We start from the raw sequence: 18,368 nt of genomic DNA, 5'->3' as shown, positions 1-18,368 counted from the left end.
TTTACCTACCTGACTGGAATACTCCCAGGACATTGCTAGGAGAGGCCTAGTCATTACTGCTCACCTCTACCATAACAGGAGTGAGCTCTTTCTCTGATTGTAAATAATTCTACCCACAAGGTAGAAAATCAAGGAGCACTAAACGTATGTGGAGACAGGAGCCGCTGGGTCACCACCAATCGCAAGGATAGAAAAGACAGGTTAACAGTGTCTGTACCACTGCCATGTTAACCGGCCAAACATGGCGGCAGGAGAGCCACAGGTATCCTCAGCCTCAATTGTTCCAGCCCTTCCGATGATGTCAGCCAGGGTGGATTTGATTTAAATCAAGTCGATTTAAATCCTTATTTCTTTTTTGTACATCATGGGACACAGAGCCTTAAGTAATAACTTAATGGGTATATAGGCACCTTCAGGTGATGGACACTGGTATACCCCATCCAGGAAGTTTGTTCCCTATATAACCCCTCCTCCTTCCAGGAGCACATGAGTTTTTTTGTTAGTGTCTCTAAGGTGTTGGTCACGAGTGAAGCTCTGAGGAGCTCCAGGAGGGATCCATGCTGGATTTAAATAGCTTCCATAGACCGGATCCATCCAAAGTGCCACTGAGGCCAAAGTAGATGGTACCCGGGCCTCGTATCTGAAGCACAAGGTTTTGCCTGTAACGCCTCTTTGAAGGGCTGGACCCCGGGACCCAGGGCTTTTGGTCATGCTACATTACCTAAAACTTTTCCTGGCGGGGTGCTTTTTACAGGTCCAAGGAAGTGGAACCCCAATAAAAAGGGACCCGGTCCTTGAAGGTTTGCTAAACGCAGCCCGCCGTGATGGGTGAAGGTTGGATTGTCTGTTAACTCAGCAAATCCTGCGGCGGGGATAAGGTAAGGGAAGAAACTTGGGAACTAAAAAGTCCACCTATGTATTCTTCTTTAAAGAGGGTGTCCACCTGAATAAAATTATTAAAAGCCAGCAGCTACAAATACTGCAGCTGCTGACTTTTAATAAACGGACACTTACCTGTCCTGGAGTCCAGTGATGTCAGAAGCCGAGCAATAGCTCGACTCTCGGCTGCTGCCGCCGCCATTCTTGTTGAGGGAATAAGGAAGTGAAGCGTTGCGGCTTCACTTCCCGGTTCCCTACTGCGCATGCGCGAGTCGCGCTGCGTGTCCTAAGTGGTCCCCGCTATCTCCTGGGACCTGAGTGTTTCCCAGGAGACAGCAGGGCGGTGCGGGAGTGGGCGTGACTCCCGCGGGAGTCTATTCCCGGAAGTGGGTGCAGATACCTGTATTATACAGGTATCTGCACCCCCCTCCCCCCTGAAAGGTGCCAATTGTGGCACCAGAGGGGAGGAGGAATCAGATGAGCGGAAGTTCCACTTTTGGGTGGAACTCCGCTTTAAGGGATAAAATGTTGTCATGCCGTAAATCTCCACTAGAGGGAGTCTATGCACATACCTTAATCTGTTGTCTTCACTGTAAGCTCAATGTCAGTCTGTGTGTGGCCGTAGCAGCTTACACAGGGGGATTCTGCTCAGGTAAGATATCTGCTAAATGCTTTCTCTCCCCTGAAGGGACCGGAGGGTTAGGGAAACATCAGTGGTGTACCCCCCTTTCATTACCCCCTCCCCCCTGCCGTGAGGGATGCGGAGGTCCCGAAGTTTGCTCAGACTGTTGTTTGTTTTTCTTTGCCTGCTGGTAACAGGGCTCTGCCTCCCCCCCACCCCCCCCCCTCGCGGAAATAGGAAGGGGGCAAACAAAAGGAAGGGGGCGGGGCCTAGGCACAGCCGTGGGGGATGCGGAGGTCCCGAAGTTTGCTCAGACTGTTGTTTGTTTTTCTTTGCCTGCTGGTAACAGGGCTCAGCCCCCCCCCCTCGCGGAAATAGGAAGGGGGCAAACAAAAGGAGGGGGGCGGGGCCTAGGCACAGCGCCATGTAACGTCCATGAGGACACACGGCAAACAAACAGGTTTTGACAACCAGCTGGAGCAGTCTCCCCTCTGCTGATAGCGAGGAGAAGCAAGCAGGCTGCACACAGGGACACAGGAGCTGTGGGGCACGTAAGGGTTGCAACTGCCATTCCTGATACAGGAAGGACATTTTTCCCAGCACTAGGCTGAACTTAAAAGCCGCATCATTCTGTCATGACTATTTTCAGCAGGTAGTGCAATTTTTAATGCTTTTGTGCTTAGGACTATGCGTACCAAAACAAGACACCACAAAGACCAAAAAACTAAAAAATTCACCCCCAGGCGTTAGGAATTCCAGCCACACACTGTCATCCTCGCCTGATACCAATTATGGCCAGCCATTGGAACAAATTGATGGTGCAGCTGATTCTCACATCTCAACCCCTGTATACGTGACTGAAGATGCCTTTTCCTCCGCCCTGCAAGGCCTGGAAGGAATATTAACAGCTTTAATTGCATCCTCCATTTAAATGGATAGGAAGCGTGCTAGATCCCCCTCCCCCACTTTAGAACCTTTGCAAGGGGAACAGTGGGCACAGGATAAGGTGTTACCCTCAGGCGATCAGAGGAAAGGCAAACCAATGAATCCTCTGCAGAGAAAACAACGGTAGATGAACCTTTTTCAGCCTCACAATCTGAGAAATTGCTAATACAATCTCTTAAGGAGATGGTTCGTTCTACTTTCATGCTACCCCTAACGGAGTCTGCTGAAAGCTCGGTTTCTTCCTTGGGTTCCTTAAAACCTTCACAGCCTTTGCCTGCGTTTCCTGTCCATGCATTACTAGAACAGCTTATTTATGCTGAATGGGATCACCCAGATAAGCATTTTCTTCCTCCAAAGAGATTTTCACTTCTCTATCCCATGGAGGAGAAATTCTCAAAAAAATGGAAGTTACCAGCAGTTGATGCTGCAATTTCCAGTGTGAACAAAAGTCTAACTTGTCCAGTAGACAATGCACAAATGCTTAAGGATCCAACAGATAAAAGGTTGGAATTCCTGTTAAAATCTGCTTTTTCTTTGGCAGGTCTTGTTACTCAGCCAAAGAGTTTCCTGAGGTCAAGCGTTCCCAAAGATCCAAAGAAAAGGCAATCTCTGTTTCGGGCATTAGACCGATTAATATCTCAGGGGGTGATCATACAGATCCCCATAAAAGAGCAAGGTTTGGGGTTTTATTCAAACTTTTTTATGGTACCAAAACCAAATGGAGATGTCAGACCCATTCTAGATCTAAAAAATCTAAATCCGTTCCTGAAGATCTGCTCCTTTCGCATGGAGACGATCAGGTCAGTATTTTCTATCCTACTAAGAGGAGAACTTCTGGCGTCTATCAACATCAGGGATGCATATCTGCATGTTCCTATATTTCCCGCTCACCAAAGGTTTCTGCGGTTCAAGGTAGAACAGCAGCATTTCCAGTTTGTAACCTTGCTCTTCGGGCTAGCTACAGCACCCCGGGTGTTTTACAAAAGTCATGGCCCCACCTCTAGCCAGGTTAAGGGCACAGGGCATAACAGTCTTGGCGTACTTAGATGATCTATTGCTAATAGACCAGTCGGTGGCTCGTTTGGAGCAAAGTGTGTGCATTACAACCAATTGCCTGGAAAGTTTGGGTTGGATTCTCAACCTAGAGAAATCTTCCTTAAAACCGATAAAAAGGCTGGAGTACCTGGGTCTGATCATAGACACAGCCCAGAAAAGGGTATTCTTTCCTCAGGCAAAAATCAACTCCATAATAGAGCTGGTGCGGATGGTCAGGTCAAAAGGCGATCCCTCCATTCGCCTTTGCATGAGGTTGCTAGGAAATATAGTGGCTTCATTCAAAGTGGTTCCCTATGCCCAGTTCCATTCAAGACTGTTACAAAACAGTGTCCTGTCTACTTGGAACAATACAATTCAAGCTTTAGACTTGCCAATGCGGCTGTCCCCAAGAGTGTCCCAAAGCCTCAGTTGGTGGTTACTAACCCAGAATCTGCTGAAAGGAAAATCCTTCAGACCTGTTATCTGGAAAGTGGTAACGACAGATGCCAGCCTTTAAGGCTGGGGAGCAGTACTAGAAAAGACAACTGTCCAGGGACAGTGATCAAGAGCCGAAAGAACCTTGCCCATCAATATCCTAGGGATTCGGGCGAAGGCCTGGATGCCCAGGTTATGGGATTGTCCTGTCGGGATCCAATCTGACAATGCCACAGCTGTGACCTATATTAATCACCAAGGGGGCACCAAAAGTCTCTCAGCGCAGAGAGAGGTGAACCATATTTTAACTTGGTCAGAAAGGAATGTTCTGTGCCTATCTGCAGTCTTCATTCCGGGAGTAGAGAATTGGCAGGCAAACTACTTGAGTCACCAGCAGTTATTCCAGGGGAAATGGTCTCTTCACCCCAACATTTTTTGGACTATTTGCCAAAGATGGGGGACTCTGGACGTAGATCTTCTAGCGTCCAGATTCAACATGAGGTTAGTGAGCTTTGTGGCCAGAACAAGGGATCCACTCGCATGCGAAACGGATGCATTGGTGACCCTGTGGGATCAGTTCTCACTGATCTATGCATTCCCCCCTATTCAGTTGCTGCCACAACTTCTTTGCAGGATCAAGCTGGAAAGAAAGCCGGTAATTCTGGTAGCACCAGCATGGCCCAGAAGGTCATGGTATGCAGAAATCGTATAGATGGCAGTGGAAGGTCCATGGTCCCTCCTACTACGGCCAGATCTGCTCTCACAGGGACTGATATTCCATCCTACCTCACAGTCTCTAAATTTAACAGCTTGGTTATAGAAACCCACGTTCTCAAGAAACGTGGGCTTTCTGGGTCAGTTATCTCTACCCTGATTAATGCAAGGAAGCCAGCTTCAGGAACTATATATTATAGGGTCTGGAGGGGTTATGTTTCCTGGTGTGAATCCAAGGGTTGGCACCCTCGGAGATATATCACAGGCAGAATTTTTGCCTTTCTACAATTAGGGGTAGAGATTAAATTGACCTTGAGTACTGTTAAAGGCCAAGTCTCAGCTTTATCGGTCTTATTTCGAAGACCGCTTGCCTCACATTCTTTAGTCTGGGGTTTTATGCAAGGAGTGATGCGGCTTAATCCGCAAGTCAAACCTCCTTTGAAACCTTGGGACTTGAACTTAGTTTTGTCTGTGTTACAAAAACATTTGAACCAATACAACAGATTCACCTAGTCCTTCTGACAAGGAAGTTGGCATTTTTGTTTGCTATATCCAAGGAGGGTTTTGGAATTGGCTGCTCTTTCTTGTAAAGAGCCATATTTGATTATTCATGAGGACAGAGTGGTGTTACGCCCTCGTCCAGACTTCTTGCCAAAAGTGGTTTCAGGTTTTCACCTGAACCAAGATATTGTCCTGCCATAGTTTTTTCCAAAACCATGTTCCAGGGAAGAAAAGTCACTACATTGTCTTGATATGGTGAGAGCAGTGAAAATCTATTTAAAGACAACTGCTCAGATTCGTAAGACTGATGTCTTCATTTATTCTGCCAGAGGGTCCTAAGAAAGGACAGGCAGCGTCGAAATCCACTGTCGCTAAGTGGATTCGGCAAGTTATAATTCAAATTTATAATTTAAGGGGTAAGATTCCCTCTTTTCAAGTTGAGGCGCACTCTACTAGGGCGGTTAGTGCTTCTTAGGCAGTGCGTCACCAGGCCTCCATGGCTCAGATCTGTAAGGCCGCAACTTGGTACATACATTCACCAAGTTTTATCAAGTGGATGTAAGGAGGTATGAGTATATCGCCTTCGGGCGCAGTGTGCTGCAGGCAGCAGTTATAGGTCCTCAAGTCTGGGCGTACCGTGCGGGTTGTGTCTCCCTCTGGCTCTGTGTCCCATGATGTATGATAAGGAAAATTAGGATTTTTATAACAGCTTACCTGTAAAATCCTTTTCTTGGCGTACATCATGGGAAACAGAGGTCCCTCACCTCTTTTTGGGATTTAAGTATATTGCTTTGCTACAAAAACTGGAAGGAGAAGGGGTTATATAGGGAGTGAACTTCCTGGATTGGATATACCAGTGTCCATCACCTGAAGGTGCCTATATACCCATTAAGTTATTACTTACGGCTCTGTGTCCCATGATGTACTCCAAGAAAAGGATTTTACAGGTAAGCTGTTATAAAAATTATATTTTAACGAGCATCTGTCATCTCTGTCCTGTAGTGGTTTCTCCTCTGACCCACTGTTGACTCACAGACAGTCCCATTCACTTTAATGGGACGGCTGGTGATGCGGTAGTGACACAACAAGGTGACATGGGGCAGCAGGTGAATGGATGCCCGCTAACGGGCGCTGCCATGATTGATCTGAAATGACAGGTGTTCTTTAAATTTAAGGACTCATTCTTGCTGGTAGTTAAAATCTTTAATATTTGCAAACAAAATGAAGGTTTCCTATTTTAAGCTGTCAGGTTAGTAAAACCGCAATATCAGAACAGATTCAGTCATACAGTTTGTAGTGTACATAGTTTTGCAAAACAGTGGGATTAAAGGAATATTCCTGAACTTTGTTTTATCTCATGGTTACTATGAAACTGCATCAATGCAGTGCATGTTATCTAAGCTTGCAGAGCTTGGATTAATTGAATGAGTTTACCAAAAATGTAAATATTGCAGAAAATGCAGCCTCATGCTACATAACTAAGCTCCATTTCATACTGAATAAACTAAATTATTAATGTATCTTTAATAGAAAACTATATTTAGCTTTTTACTCCAAAAGCATTTTATTAAAATAAATTTAATAAAAATCGATTTTAAATTAAAAAAAAAAAAAATCAGATTAAAAAAAATTTTTTTTTTAAATCATTGTTTTTTATCCACCCTGATGTCAGCAATGGAGCATGTGCAGTAGCTGGACACGTTTTGTGACGACTTCCTCTTCCTCAGCTATTGAGGAAGCTGAAGAAGAGGAATTCTTGTGAGTAGAATTATTTACAATTCAATAAACAATCGTTTTATGGTCTTTGCTCCATTTCTCCCCCACCCTCTTTTTTGAGCAATAATGTGTAAGCCCATAGCAAACAGTCATTTACGTTTGCTGGATCCGTTAAGAGATAATATGTGTTTTGATTGCTTCAGGATATGCTGTAATTGCTTTATGTATTGCCTCATTGACTATGCCTGTAAGAGTGAAAGAGGTTCCAATGGCTGGAGATTTTTTACCTTGATGCTTAATTTATTTTCTGCATTTACGTAGAAAATGTAGTGCAGCTCCCCCATTTTATCTGTTTGTGTATTGTCACATATGTATACAGATAATACAGAACACAACACTATTTTTATCTGATGACCGTGCATAATAGCATGACTGCTTTGTACTCCCATTTCTGTTATAAACAATATGAATGTCTGATAGATGCAGCATGCTGTACACTTACTGGTTTTATACTGGTCTTATGGATCTATAAAAGCTTTAACAAATTGGTAACACATTGACGTTTAGCTCTCATTTACTGTATAGTTATTTTTTTCTTTTTTGGTAAAATGTTATTCTTGCTGAAATGCCTTTTAACACATCAACATATGCATTTCTATTTTTTGTCGTAAAACAGTGGCACTGCACTCCATTAAAGTGGTTGTAAACCTCAGACATGAAATATGAACAAAACATATCCCTCTATAGTGTTTACGTGTCTCAGTTAAGAGCACTAAGTATAATTTCTGTCTGCTGAATAACTTGCAAGTTTCCCTGACATCAAGGAAAAAAAAAGTTGACAGATGAGGGAGCTCCAGCTGACTGACAGCCTAAGCCCTGTTACTGTGTGCTGTGTGAAGGGGTTTGTGTTCCTTCCCTACAAGCAGCTGTCAGAGCTCTCCTCACTGAGCTCTGCAGAGTGTAACTTAGCTCTCCGTCCTCTTTCTTCTGAACTCTCAGATAAGCTTATAAATTTAGCACTTTGAAGGATTGTAGAGAATTGAAGACTGCAGATGGACAAATACAACTTATGTAGGAGGATTTGTTTCATCTCTGTGTATCACCTGAGGATAGTCCCTTTACTCAGTATATGTAAGGGTTTACAACCACTTTAGGATAAAATCTATGTATGCATACCCTCTGCATGATTTGGAACCAGACATGCACTCACTGTAGGTTCAGCGTGTTAAAGATAGCTAGTATTCAGAAAATGTTCATTGAGCAGCTACAAACTAGTTCTCATGTTCTTTTCCATTACTGCTTATACACAAATGCCCACACCGGATTTCTAAAAGCATAAATTTACCGTTCTAATCTAGGATTTAAAAAAATGTTTCTATTTCTACGAAGGGACAGCGATGAGGAGCCGTCAGGAGAATCTGATGGTGTTAAGAATTGGATTTTTACAATTCAAGAAAAAAGCCCGAGGGAAATGGTGGATGAAGCCATGCAAATTGAAAACACAGACAAAAGTGAAGTGAGTTAATTTAATTACAAAATTGCATATACAGTATATTTTGTTTGTACTTTTTAATAAATGGTAGGAAAAGACCTCTAATATCTTGACAGGAGGATCAGGGGGGTGGGTATTGTGAGTGCCTGGAAAAAAAAAACATTCTATCCCATTGAAAATCATCCATGAATGATAAGCTGTGGCTGTTTTTCTGTCACCTTTAGCTATAATAGTTATTGCCCATTTATGGTTGAAACTGTGATTATAGTATGCCCGTGGATACATTTATGTATACAAAGAGGGGGGCTAGATTTTTCCTCCTTCAGAGTTGTTTTTTTTTTTTTTTTCCATTATTATTTCTCTTTTGTTCATTGACAGACATAGCTTTATCCGTTCTTTGCAATTGAGTTATACTGCCATCTGGAGGGGTAGTGGAGGGGGATACTAGATATTTCCTGTTTTTACGTGGACCTGGAAGAACAACTGTTTCAGGATCTTGTGTATGTGTGTGATATGGCATTGAATGCTGCCTCTCTGGTGTCAGGATGCTAAGTCTCTGCTGTAGTCCTCCGTAGGCTCCTCTGACTCAAGTGTTGGTCTGCAGACCAGATCTCCAGAAAGGCGCTAACTGAACTTCCCATCCCTTGAGTACACCTTTTGGATCAGATTTCTCACAGGGGGCAAGGTTACCTTCCTGCTTCAAATCAAGACGTTAAAGACCCAGTGTCCAAAGTGAGGTCCTTCATTCTCAATCCATAAGTGACCAATTGGACTGTCACTTTTGCACTGCACAACTCTTCTGGAAGGGCAGCCAGTAAGGGGTGCAACATGACAGCCATGGCAGTGGTGTATGTCGAGAACAAGAGTGGCTGTAATGTTTGAGGTTGTTCTGGCTCCTGCCACAGTGTATGTTCCAGATGTCGAATATTGGCAGTCTGGATCAAGGAGAGTGGTCTCCCTCCAAGAAACTAGTTGTGCCTGAGGTGGGGGACAACAGATGTAAACTTAATGGTATCTTGCTTCAACTGCAAGGTAGACTCTGTGGGACTGGTGCTTTCAGGTTTTTGCTTTCCTTCTAATAAGGCCTCAGATGGGCGTACCTAAGCATACACCCGTGCAATGGCCATGCTCAAGGCAGTCCCATTTATGTCAGTTGGAACACAATGGCTGCACAGACACAGCTGCTGCTCCCAATTTGACATCCATGCAGGTGCGTGCAGGCCCCTTAAAGGAGAACTCAAGCCTGGGCTCGTTTGGCTGGGCTTCTCCTAATGGTCACAGGAGTGCAAACCATTTTGCACTCCTGTGACCCGTTTTCAGCAGAGAGCGGTCTGAAGTCCGCTCTCTTCTGATGTCACCAAGATCAGTCCAAGCACCATGCGTCATCCCGAGTCTGGAAGTTTGGATCCGCCAGGTGCCTGGACTGATGGTAGTCTCGGCCTCAGCGAAGCGCTGAGACAGCAGCTCCTGGACCCTCCACAGCTCAGCGCTCCAGTGAGCGTGGAGGAGCAGAGCAGAAGGGCTGCTGATTGACAGTCAGCAGCTCTCCTCTCGGGGAGCCGAGAGAACTGAGCCATTGGCAGTGTTTGATGGCTCTGTTCTCAGTGGAGAGACGCCGGGGGACAGATGCAGCATCGAACCAATGCTGCATCCACCTAGGTAAGAATGTTTAGGTAAAAAAACCCAAACCCTTACTTCTCCTTTAACTCGCACTGTCTGCATTCAGGAAACCACACCAACACAGCTTTCAAATTGGGATAGGCGACTGTATCTGAGCAGGTACTGCGTCCCAAATGACATGTATTGGACTGCCAGCTAGAGCTGGGCGATTTTTTTTTTTCTAAAAAAAAATCTGCGATTTTCTTAAAAAAAACTCTATTCACGATTCTAATCGAGTTTTATATATTTTTTTTTTTTTTTGACACCGCGCCGGTCCTGAGGAGCTGCGGGCAGGAGTTTTCAAGCGAGGCCGGACGCCGTGGACTAGGTCGAAGCCGCGGCCTCACCTAAAAACTCCTGCCCGCAGCTCCTTAGGACCGGCGCAGTGAAAAAAAAAATCTAAAAAATTCGATTTGCTTCCATTTTGAATCGATTTGACCTCTCAACTCGATTCAAGATTTAAATCTATTTTTTCCCCCGCCCTACTGCCAGTATGGGGAGGCATGCAATTACGACCCTTGCAAATGTAAATGAAGCTTAAAACTTCTACATTGGCTGCTCTAGGGTATCAAAGCTGAATTGAATATAGTCATTTTGAGATTGCTGGAATGGCCTGGTTGATATTGGTGCACAGATCTATTATGGCTGGTTGTAGACTCTCTGTGGCGCCTTCCTCTTTGTACAGACTTGCCATCTTTAGGACCCATCTTCCATCCTGCTTTACAGTTGCTAGTTTTAACAGCCTGACTGCATGCTTTACCCAAGGCCCTCTTTCTTTCTTTTCACCTAAACAAGGATATTGCCCTTCAACTATCCTAAACCAGTTCCTTGTAGAAGAGAGCTCTCCATTGCCTGGACGTGGTCCATGGACCTTGCTTTGTGCACTGGTGCGCAGTCATTTTGGAACAAGGGGCCATCCCCAAACTGTTCCTACAAAGTTGGGAGCATGAAATTATCCAAAATGTCTTAGTATGCTGACGCCTTAAGTGTTGCCTTCAATGGAACTAAGGGGCCAAGCCCTGCCCCTGAAAAACAACCCCACACCATAATCCCCCCCTCCACCAAATGATTTGGACCAGTGCACAAAGCAAATTCCATAAAGACATGGATGAGCGAGTGTGTGGTGGAGGAACTTGACTGGCCTGCACAGAGTGCCGACCTCAACCCGATAGAACACCTTTTGGGATGAATTAGAGTGGGGAACACGAGCCAGGCCTTCTCATCCATGTCAGTGCCTGACCTCACAAACTTGCTTCTGAAAATATGGTCAAACATTCCCATAGACACACTCTTAAACCTTGTGGACAGCTTTCCCAGAAGAGTTGAAGCTGTTATAGCTGCAAAGGGTGGGCCAGCTCAATATTGAACTCTATGGACTAAAACTGGGATGCCATTAAAGTTCATGTGCGTGTAAAGACAGGCGTCCCAATACTTTTGGTAATATAATATATCTTTGGGTGTAAGTTTCTGCAGGTCGGATATTTTAGTGTCCTTGCTTTAAGTTCTATGTTGCAGTTTGTAAGTTTTTGCTTTTATAAGTGATAGAAAAAAACGCGCTTAGGATAGATATATGTGTAAAGCTTTACGGGTTGCTGCCTCCCTTACACAGGGACACTCGCTAGGGGTGTCCTGCAAAATAATGATACTAAGAGATATTAGGGAAAATGGCGCTACCAGAAAACCTGTTTGGCTCAGCCTATACAGGGGAACGTTATGCGAACGTTATTTTTTGATTAACACCCAAATCCTCAAGTTAGTATACAGAAGAGATTCAGTATTACACCTCCTGATATAAAATACTAGGAACTATAAGAATTGCAGTTCAATGGCTGGGATGTATGCGTATGGGTCAGTTTATACTGGTATGCCTCCTACCTAAGTGGTAATATATCAGAAGAAACCCATTATACATCCCATATAGTCCTAAGGAGTCCGTATGTTTTCTCCAAAGTCACAAAATACATTACCACTGTTTGCACATTAGAAGCATAATATATATGGTAACAGGAAAAAACCCTATAGAAACTCAATAAATAATTCCTGTAAGGGAAAAAGAGTTACATGCGCAGTGGGTGTATCTAGAGATCTCAATATTCATGCAGTTCATAATGGTGGTAATAATAGAAGTATGTAGCAAAGTCCCATGCAGTTCATGCAAACAATCAGACTCATATTTTTCGAGTGACTTTCGTGTATACAGGGTTGAGCGGTGACTTCTGTGATCCCCCCTTGAATTGCTCACTCACCAGATGTCGGAACCCCTACAGGGGTATCAGGCCTGATACAAGGGCTTTGCTGCTGATTGCTGCTATGTTCCAAGTATTTCCAATTTGCATGCTGCAATTACTCCTTATCCCGGAATAGACACTGGGAGATGAAGTGCAGTGGAGGAGACTTTATGGTGATATCGCCATTGCCGCCGTTTGTTACCTTCTCCAGGTTGGCTTTTGCTGAAGCATGTGCAGCACTGCTACTATATCACACTGACAAAAATGCTCCCTGGGTTGATATCTTTGTCATCCGCTCTCCTCTCCTCACACTGTGACAGCGCATGAGCAAAAGAATGCTGGTAACCGGCAAGTTTGTTTATAATGCTGGTAACCCAGGGAGCATTTTGTCAGTGTGATATAGTAGCAGTGCTGCACATGCTTCAGCAAAAGCCAACCTGGAGAAGGTAACAAACGGCGGCAATGGCGATATCACCATAAAGTCTCCTCCACTGCACTTCATCTCCCAGTGTCTATTTCGGGATAAGGAGTAATTGCAGCATGCAAATTGGAAATACTTGGAACATAGCAGCAATCAGCAGCAAAGCCCTTGTATCAGGCCTGATACCCCTGTAGGGGTTCCGACATCTGGTGAGTGAGCAATTCAAGGGGGGATCACAGAAGTCACCGCTCAACCCTGTATACACGAAAGTCACTCCGAAAAATATGAGTCTGATTGTTGCATGAACTGCATGGGACTTTGCTACATACTTCTATTATTACCACCATTTATGAACTGCATGAATATTGAGATCTCTAGATACACCCACTGCGCATGAAACTCTTTTTCCCTTACAGGAATTATTTTATTGAGTTTCTATAGGGTTTTTTCCTGTTACCATATATATTATGCTTCTAATGTGCAAACAGTGGTAATGTATTTTGTGACTTTGGAGAAAACATACGGACTCCTTAGGACTATATGGGATGTATAATGGGTTTCTTCTGATATATTACCACTTAGGTAGGAGGCATACCAGTATAAACTGACCCATACGCATACATCCCAGCCATTGAACTGCAATTCTTATAGTTCCTAGTATTTTATATCAGGAGGTGTAATACTGAATCTCTTCTGTATACTAACTTGAGGATTTGGGTGTTAATCAAAAAATAACGTTCGCATAACGTTCCCCTGTATAGGCTGAGCCAAACAGGTTTTCTGGTAGCGCCATTTTCCCTAATATCTCAAAGTTTTTGCTTTTGCCCTTCCCTCTATGGGTACTACCTTTAGACATCCCGATTGTAAAGGATAGAGAAACTTGTGTTTTTTAATAACCAAAAGGGGGCACATTTATTCATTTTTTTTTTTTTTTTTGGTTCACTCAAATACTTTTCTTCTCTGAGTTTGTTGACTTATATGGACCCCACCTGTCTGTTTTTGCTGGCTGTTGCCCATATAGTTTGGAGTGCTTTTCTCCCTTTTTTTTTTACTACTTGTTCACTAACTGAGCTCTTCATCAAGTAAAGTGTGGCTACCAGTAGGGGCCCCTCCTAGGCTGAGCTTTAGTTTCGCTGTGTACCTAATGTCTATACCTACAGGTGGCAGTAAAACCCAATTATCGGGAATAGAGAGAACAATGTCCGTTTTTAAACTTTTTGTACTCGTAAAAAAAAAAAATAAAAAAAAAAAGTTCCTGTTTTTGATTACCTGTCCTCTCTGCTGCTTTTTGTCATTATTAAATTGTATGTATTGTTTTCTTTACCCCTTCTCCCCATAACTTATCTCCAGCATGGAGATACAGATTACCAAATATTCCCCTTTGACAATCGCTAGCCAATACTTGAAGTATCCTGTTCTCTTTGCATTTTTTCCTTTGTGTGGAATCCCTGGTGTTCCTGTCAGTTCCTCTGCTTTACTATTAAAAACTGAAGTTTTGAAAGGATGGGAGCGCCATACCAGCTTATACAGACATTTAAAAGATTTTAATTTTGGAACAGCCAAAGCGTTTCAGGGGCTCAGCACTCCCCCTTCATCAGGGCTAAAAACGAGACAATAAAGAATATACAAAGAATCCTTAAAATGTGTTAAAAGCTATGAAAATATACAAGCATAAAAGTACAAATGTCTTAATGCCGTAATTAGCAGAGCCAAAAACGACATACATTACTCGACTAAACTAAGACGTATAAAAACCAAGGACAAAGAAAACATGTTATTAGGGCTGCAGAGCAACACAAAACAAAAGCTGAGTAAGAAAGAAAGAATGTGTTTTCATTCTTGTTAAAGCAACAGTACAAACATTTTATATATACTTTATATTATATTTTTCCATAGCTTTTATTATTCTTCGTATAGCCCCTTCCCGCTGAGCGTACGCATATGTGCGTACTCAGCTTTCCGGGGTTATACCGGGATGATGCCCGCAGCTGCAGGCATCATCCAGGTACCGTTGTTTAGAGTGGGCGATCGGCTATCCGAGTATAACAACCGATACGGCTAAGAGCCGCTCGGCTGTTATACTGGAGGAGTGGGGGGGGCGGGTCCCCCCTCCCCCCTGCTTCCCGCCACTCTTACCTGGCCTCCCGTTCGATCGGGAGGCCCGGTGACCAATCGGCTGCCTCCGGCGGCTGGGAGCGGGCTGGAACGAAGCTCCTAATCGTAAACACAGAAGCGATGTCATGACGTCACTTCCCGTTTACTCGGCTGCCAATGGCACCGGTTTTAAAAAGATACACAGTATTCAGTATTCTTTTAGACCCCCGATCTCTCCATGAAGAGTACTTGTCACCACTTATTACTGTCACAAGGGATGTTTACATTCCTTGTGACAGCAATAAAAGTCATCAAAATTTTTTTTTAAAAACACAATTTATAAATATATAATTAAATAAAATAAATAAGAAAATTTTTTTTTTTTTTTTTTTTAAAGCACCCCTCCCGTCCCCGCGAGCTCGCGCAGCAAAGAAAATGCATACGGAAGTCGTGCCCGCATATGTTAACTGTGTTCAAATCACACATGTGAGGTATCGCCACGATCGTCAGAGTGAGAGCAATAATTCTAGCACTAGACCTCCTCTGTAACTCTAACCTGGTAACCGTAAAAAAAAATTTAAGCGTCACCTATGGAAATTCTTAGGTACCGTAGTTTGTTGCCATTCCACAAGTGCATGCAATTATAAAGCATGACATGTTTGGTATCTATTTACTCGGCGTAACATCATCTTTCACATTATACAAAAAAATTGGGGTAACTTTACTGTTTGGATTTTTTAAAATTCATGAAATTGTCCCTTTTCCCAAAAATTTGCATTTAAAACACTGCTGCACAAATACCGTGTGGTATAAAATATTGCAACAATCGCCATTTTATTCTCTAGATTCTCTGCTAAAAAATATTTATAATGTTTGGGGGTTCTAAGTAATTTTCTAGCAAAAAATATGGACTTTAACTTGTAAACACCAAATTTCAAAAATAGGCTTAGTCATGAAAGGGATATTCTTTATTGTCTAGTTTTTAGCCCTGATGAAGGGGGGGGGGGGGGTGCTGAGCCACTGAAACGTGTTGGCTGTTCTAAAATAAAAATCTTTTAAATGTCTGTATAAGCTGGTATGGCGCTCCCATTCTTTCAAAACTTCAGCAATCCCCTCTGGGGGTCCAGCAAGACCCCACATTTTCTGGTGAGCAGCCTCTAGGACCACAAGCCACCTATCCAGTCAAAACACATCTGCATAAAGATCAGCGCTCCCACATCACAAAGATTACTATTAGGAACTGACCACACTAAGCAGATCTCACTGTGGTCAGTTCTCTAGCTATGCTGGGAACTCTGCCCTCTCTCCAATGATCAGACTTGCTCCTAGCTTTATGCAGTCCTTCAAAAATGAATGGATTGCCAATACACCTCAACACTCAGTAAAATAGATCTTGCATGATTTTTTTATTCAGAACAGGGCAACACACAGATCATATGCATTGTGTTTGCAGTACACTGTAGAACACTGTACAGATGTGTTGTGGTGCAATTCATTTTGCTATACAACGCATATCTGCAGCGTTTTACAGTGCATTGTTATATTCTGCATTATAATAAAGGGACACGTGTGTGCAGCCCACTATCTCTCCTACAAACTGATTAGATGGCAGTCAGTGATTCATCTGCTCTTTTCTTGTGATTGGAGTCTGTAGTGTAAAAAAAAGCCTTCTTATTTCCTCAGCAATATTAGTGAGACAGAAATATTACACTACACACCAACATATTAATAATATATGTTCTCTCTTTTTGGCTTTTTATTTTTACAAAAGGTGCAAGATATCAAGAAAAGGCCACAATCACAGTGTTTGTCTACAATTATGACACCTTTATTTAATGAGGTATGTAATGTGATCACTGCTATTGGCAAAGAATGTGGACATTTTGTTGATTCCTTGGGTGTCAGATTGGAAAACCCACCACACTAGCTCTATATGCATACATTCACTGGGAGCTGGGTTCCTAAAGTTCTAATGCTCTAGCTGAGTCTATGTCTGACAGGTCTGAACTGTATATGTTTTTGGAAGCACAGCAAACAAATGTAAATTGAAAATTTGATTTTTTTTCCATGCTGTCCTTGCAAGTAACAGAAGGCACATTGGTTCAGCGTCAATACTGTAGTTGCTTGTATCTGCAATGTAGGCCTTAAACTTCCCGATTTCTCTGACCGATCACCCCCAATGTAAGATCATCTTAATTCTTTTTTTTTTTTTTCCTTTATAGCTACTTCAGCAAGTTCTTTTGGGAGACTTAATTCACCATTATAGTTCATTTTTGACCCATCGCATCGTCGCATCCCAGTAGCTTTTATCTTTCTTTCCCCTTTTTATCACCCCCCCCCCCCCCCATTCAATCTTTTATTCAGTTTTTCTGTCCCTTCCCCTCTTTCTCTTTCTCCAAGAGTTAACAAATCAGTTAAAAAGTAAATGCACAAACGTTCTCTTACATAATAAAATGGATAAATCGTCAAGAAGTGAAGGCACATTATACTAAGACAGTAAGATGAGTGATAGAAACCCAAGGGATCAAATACCTCTTCCATCCCACTCACTATACCCATTTCCAGTGTTATAAACCAAGCATTGCCCCTTAATCTTAATTCTAATTTATACATATTTTTTATTTATTTGGTAAGGCACCTCTGGGCTGTATGGGAAAAAAAAAAGTGTACTCTTCACACTGTTATTGTAAGGTGTTGCTTTCACTCACAATGGGGTTTGTGTGTTTGTGTGTGTGTGTGTGTGTGTGTGTGTGTGTGTGTGTGTATATATGTATGTGTATATATGTATGTGTGTGTGTGTGTGTGTGTGTGTGTGTGTACATACTGCAGCTGCTGACTTTTAATAATCGGACACTTACCTGTCCTAAAGTCCAGTGATGTCAGCACATTTTCATCAGACCCTACTGCACATGCATGAGGCTCTGCTCCTCTCTCCTACTGGCCCGGTGGCCGGGGAAATAGGAGAGGGCCCGGGCTGTGATTTCAATACTCACGGCTGAGGCTCCCGGACGTGCGAACAGGTTACCTGTGAAAGACAGGTATCCTGTCCGTCCCCCCCCCCAAGGGTGCCAAATGTGGCACTGGAGGGGGGGAGGAGTACAACGAGTGGAAGTTCCACTTTTGGGTGGAACTCCGCTTTAAAAATCTACGAATTTTTCTATGTACACAAAAGTTGTATTTCTCCCAAATATTGTTCACAAATCTGTCTAAATCTGTATTAGTGAGCACTTCTCCTTTGCCAAGATAATCCATCCACTGTGGCATATCCAGATGCTGATTAGACAGCATGATTATTGCACAGGTGTGCCTTAGGCTGGCCACAATAAAAGGCCACTCTAAAATGTGCAGTTTTATCACACAGCACAATGCCACAGATGTCGCAAGTTTTGAGGGAGCGTGCAATTGGCATGCTGACTGCAGGAATGTCCACCAGAGCTGTTGCCCTTGAATTGAATGTTCATTTCTCTACCATAAGCCGTCTCCAAAGGAGTTTCAGAGAATTTGGCCTGTACGTCCAACGGGCCTCACAACCGCAGACCACGTGTTACCACACCAGCCCAGGACCTCCACATTCAGCATCTTCACCTCCAAGATCGTCTGAGACCAGTTGCTGCAACAATCGGTTTG

At 43.3% G+C, this 18,368-nt stretch overlaps 1 protein-coding gene across 1 annotated transcript in view; it reads left to right on the top strand.

The window, feature by feature from the left end:
• Positions 1-18,368, top strand: part of STK24 (serine/threonine kinase 24) — a 96,366-nt gene that overhangs the window by 52,307 nt on the left and 25,691 nt on the right. Inside the window, 2 exon segments of the mRNA XM_073614409.1 lie at positions 8,237-8,363; positions 16,513-16,581. Of these exon segments, the coding sequence (XP_073470510.1) occupies positions 8,237-8,363; positions 16,513-16,581 (196 nt within the window).

Source organism: Aquarana catesbeiana, linkage group LG02 (assembly GCF_042186555.1).
Source record: "Aquarana catesbeiana isolate 2022-GZ linkage group LG02, ASM4218655v1, whole genome shotgun sequence".
Classification (NCBI taxonomy): Eukaryota; Metazoa; Chordata; class Amphibia; order Anura; family Ranidae; genus Aquarana; species Aquarana catesbeiana.
This window is presented reverse-complemented; position numbering and strand designations above follow the sequence as displayed.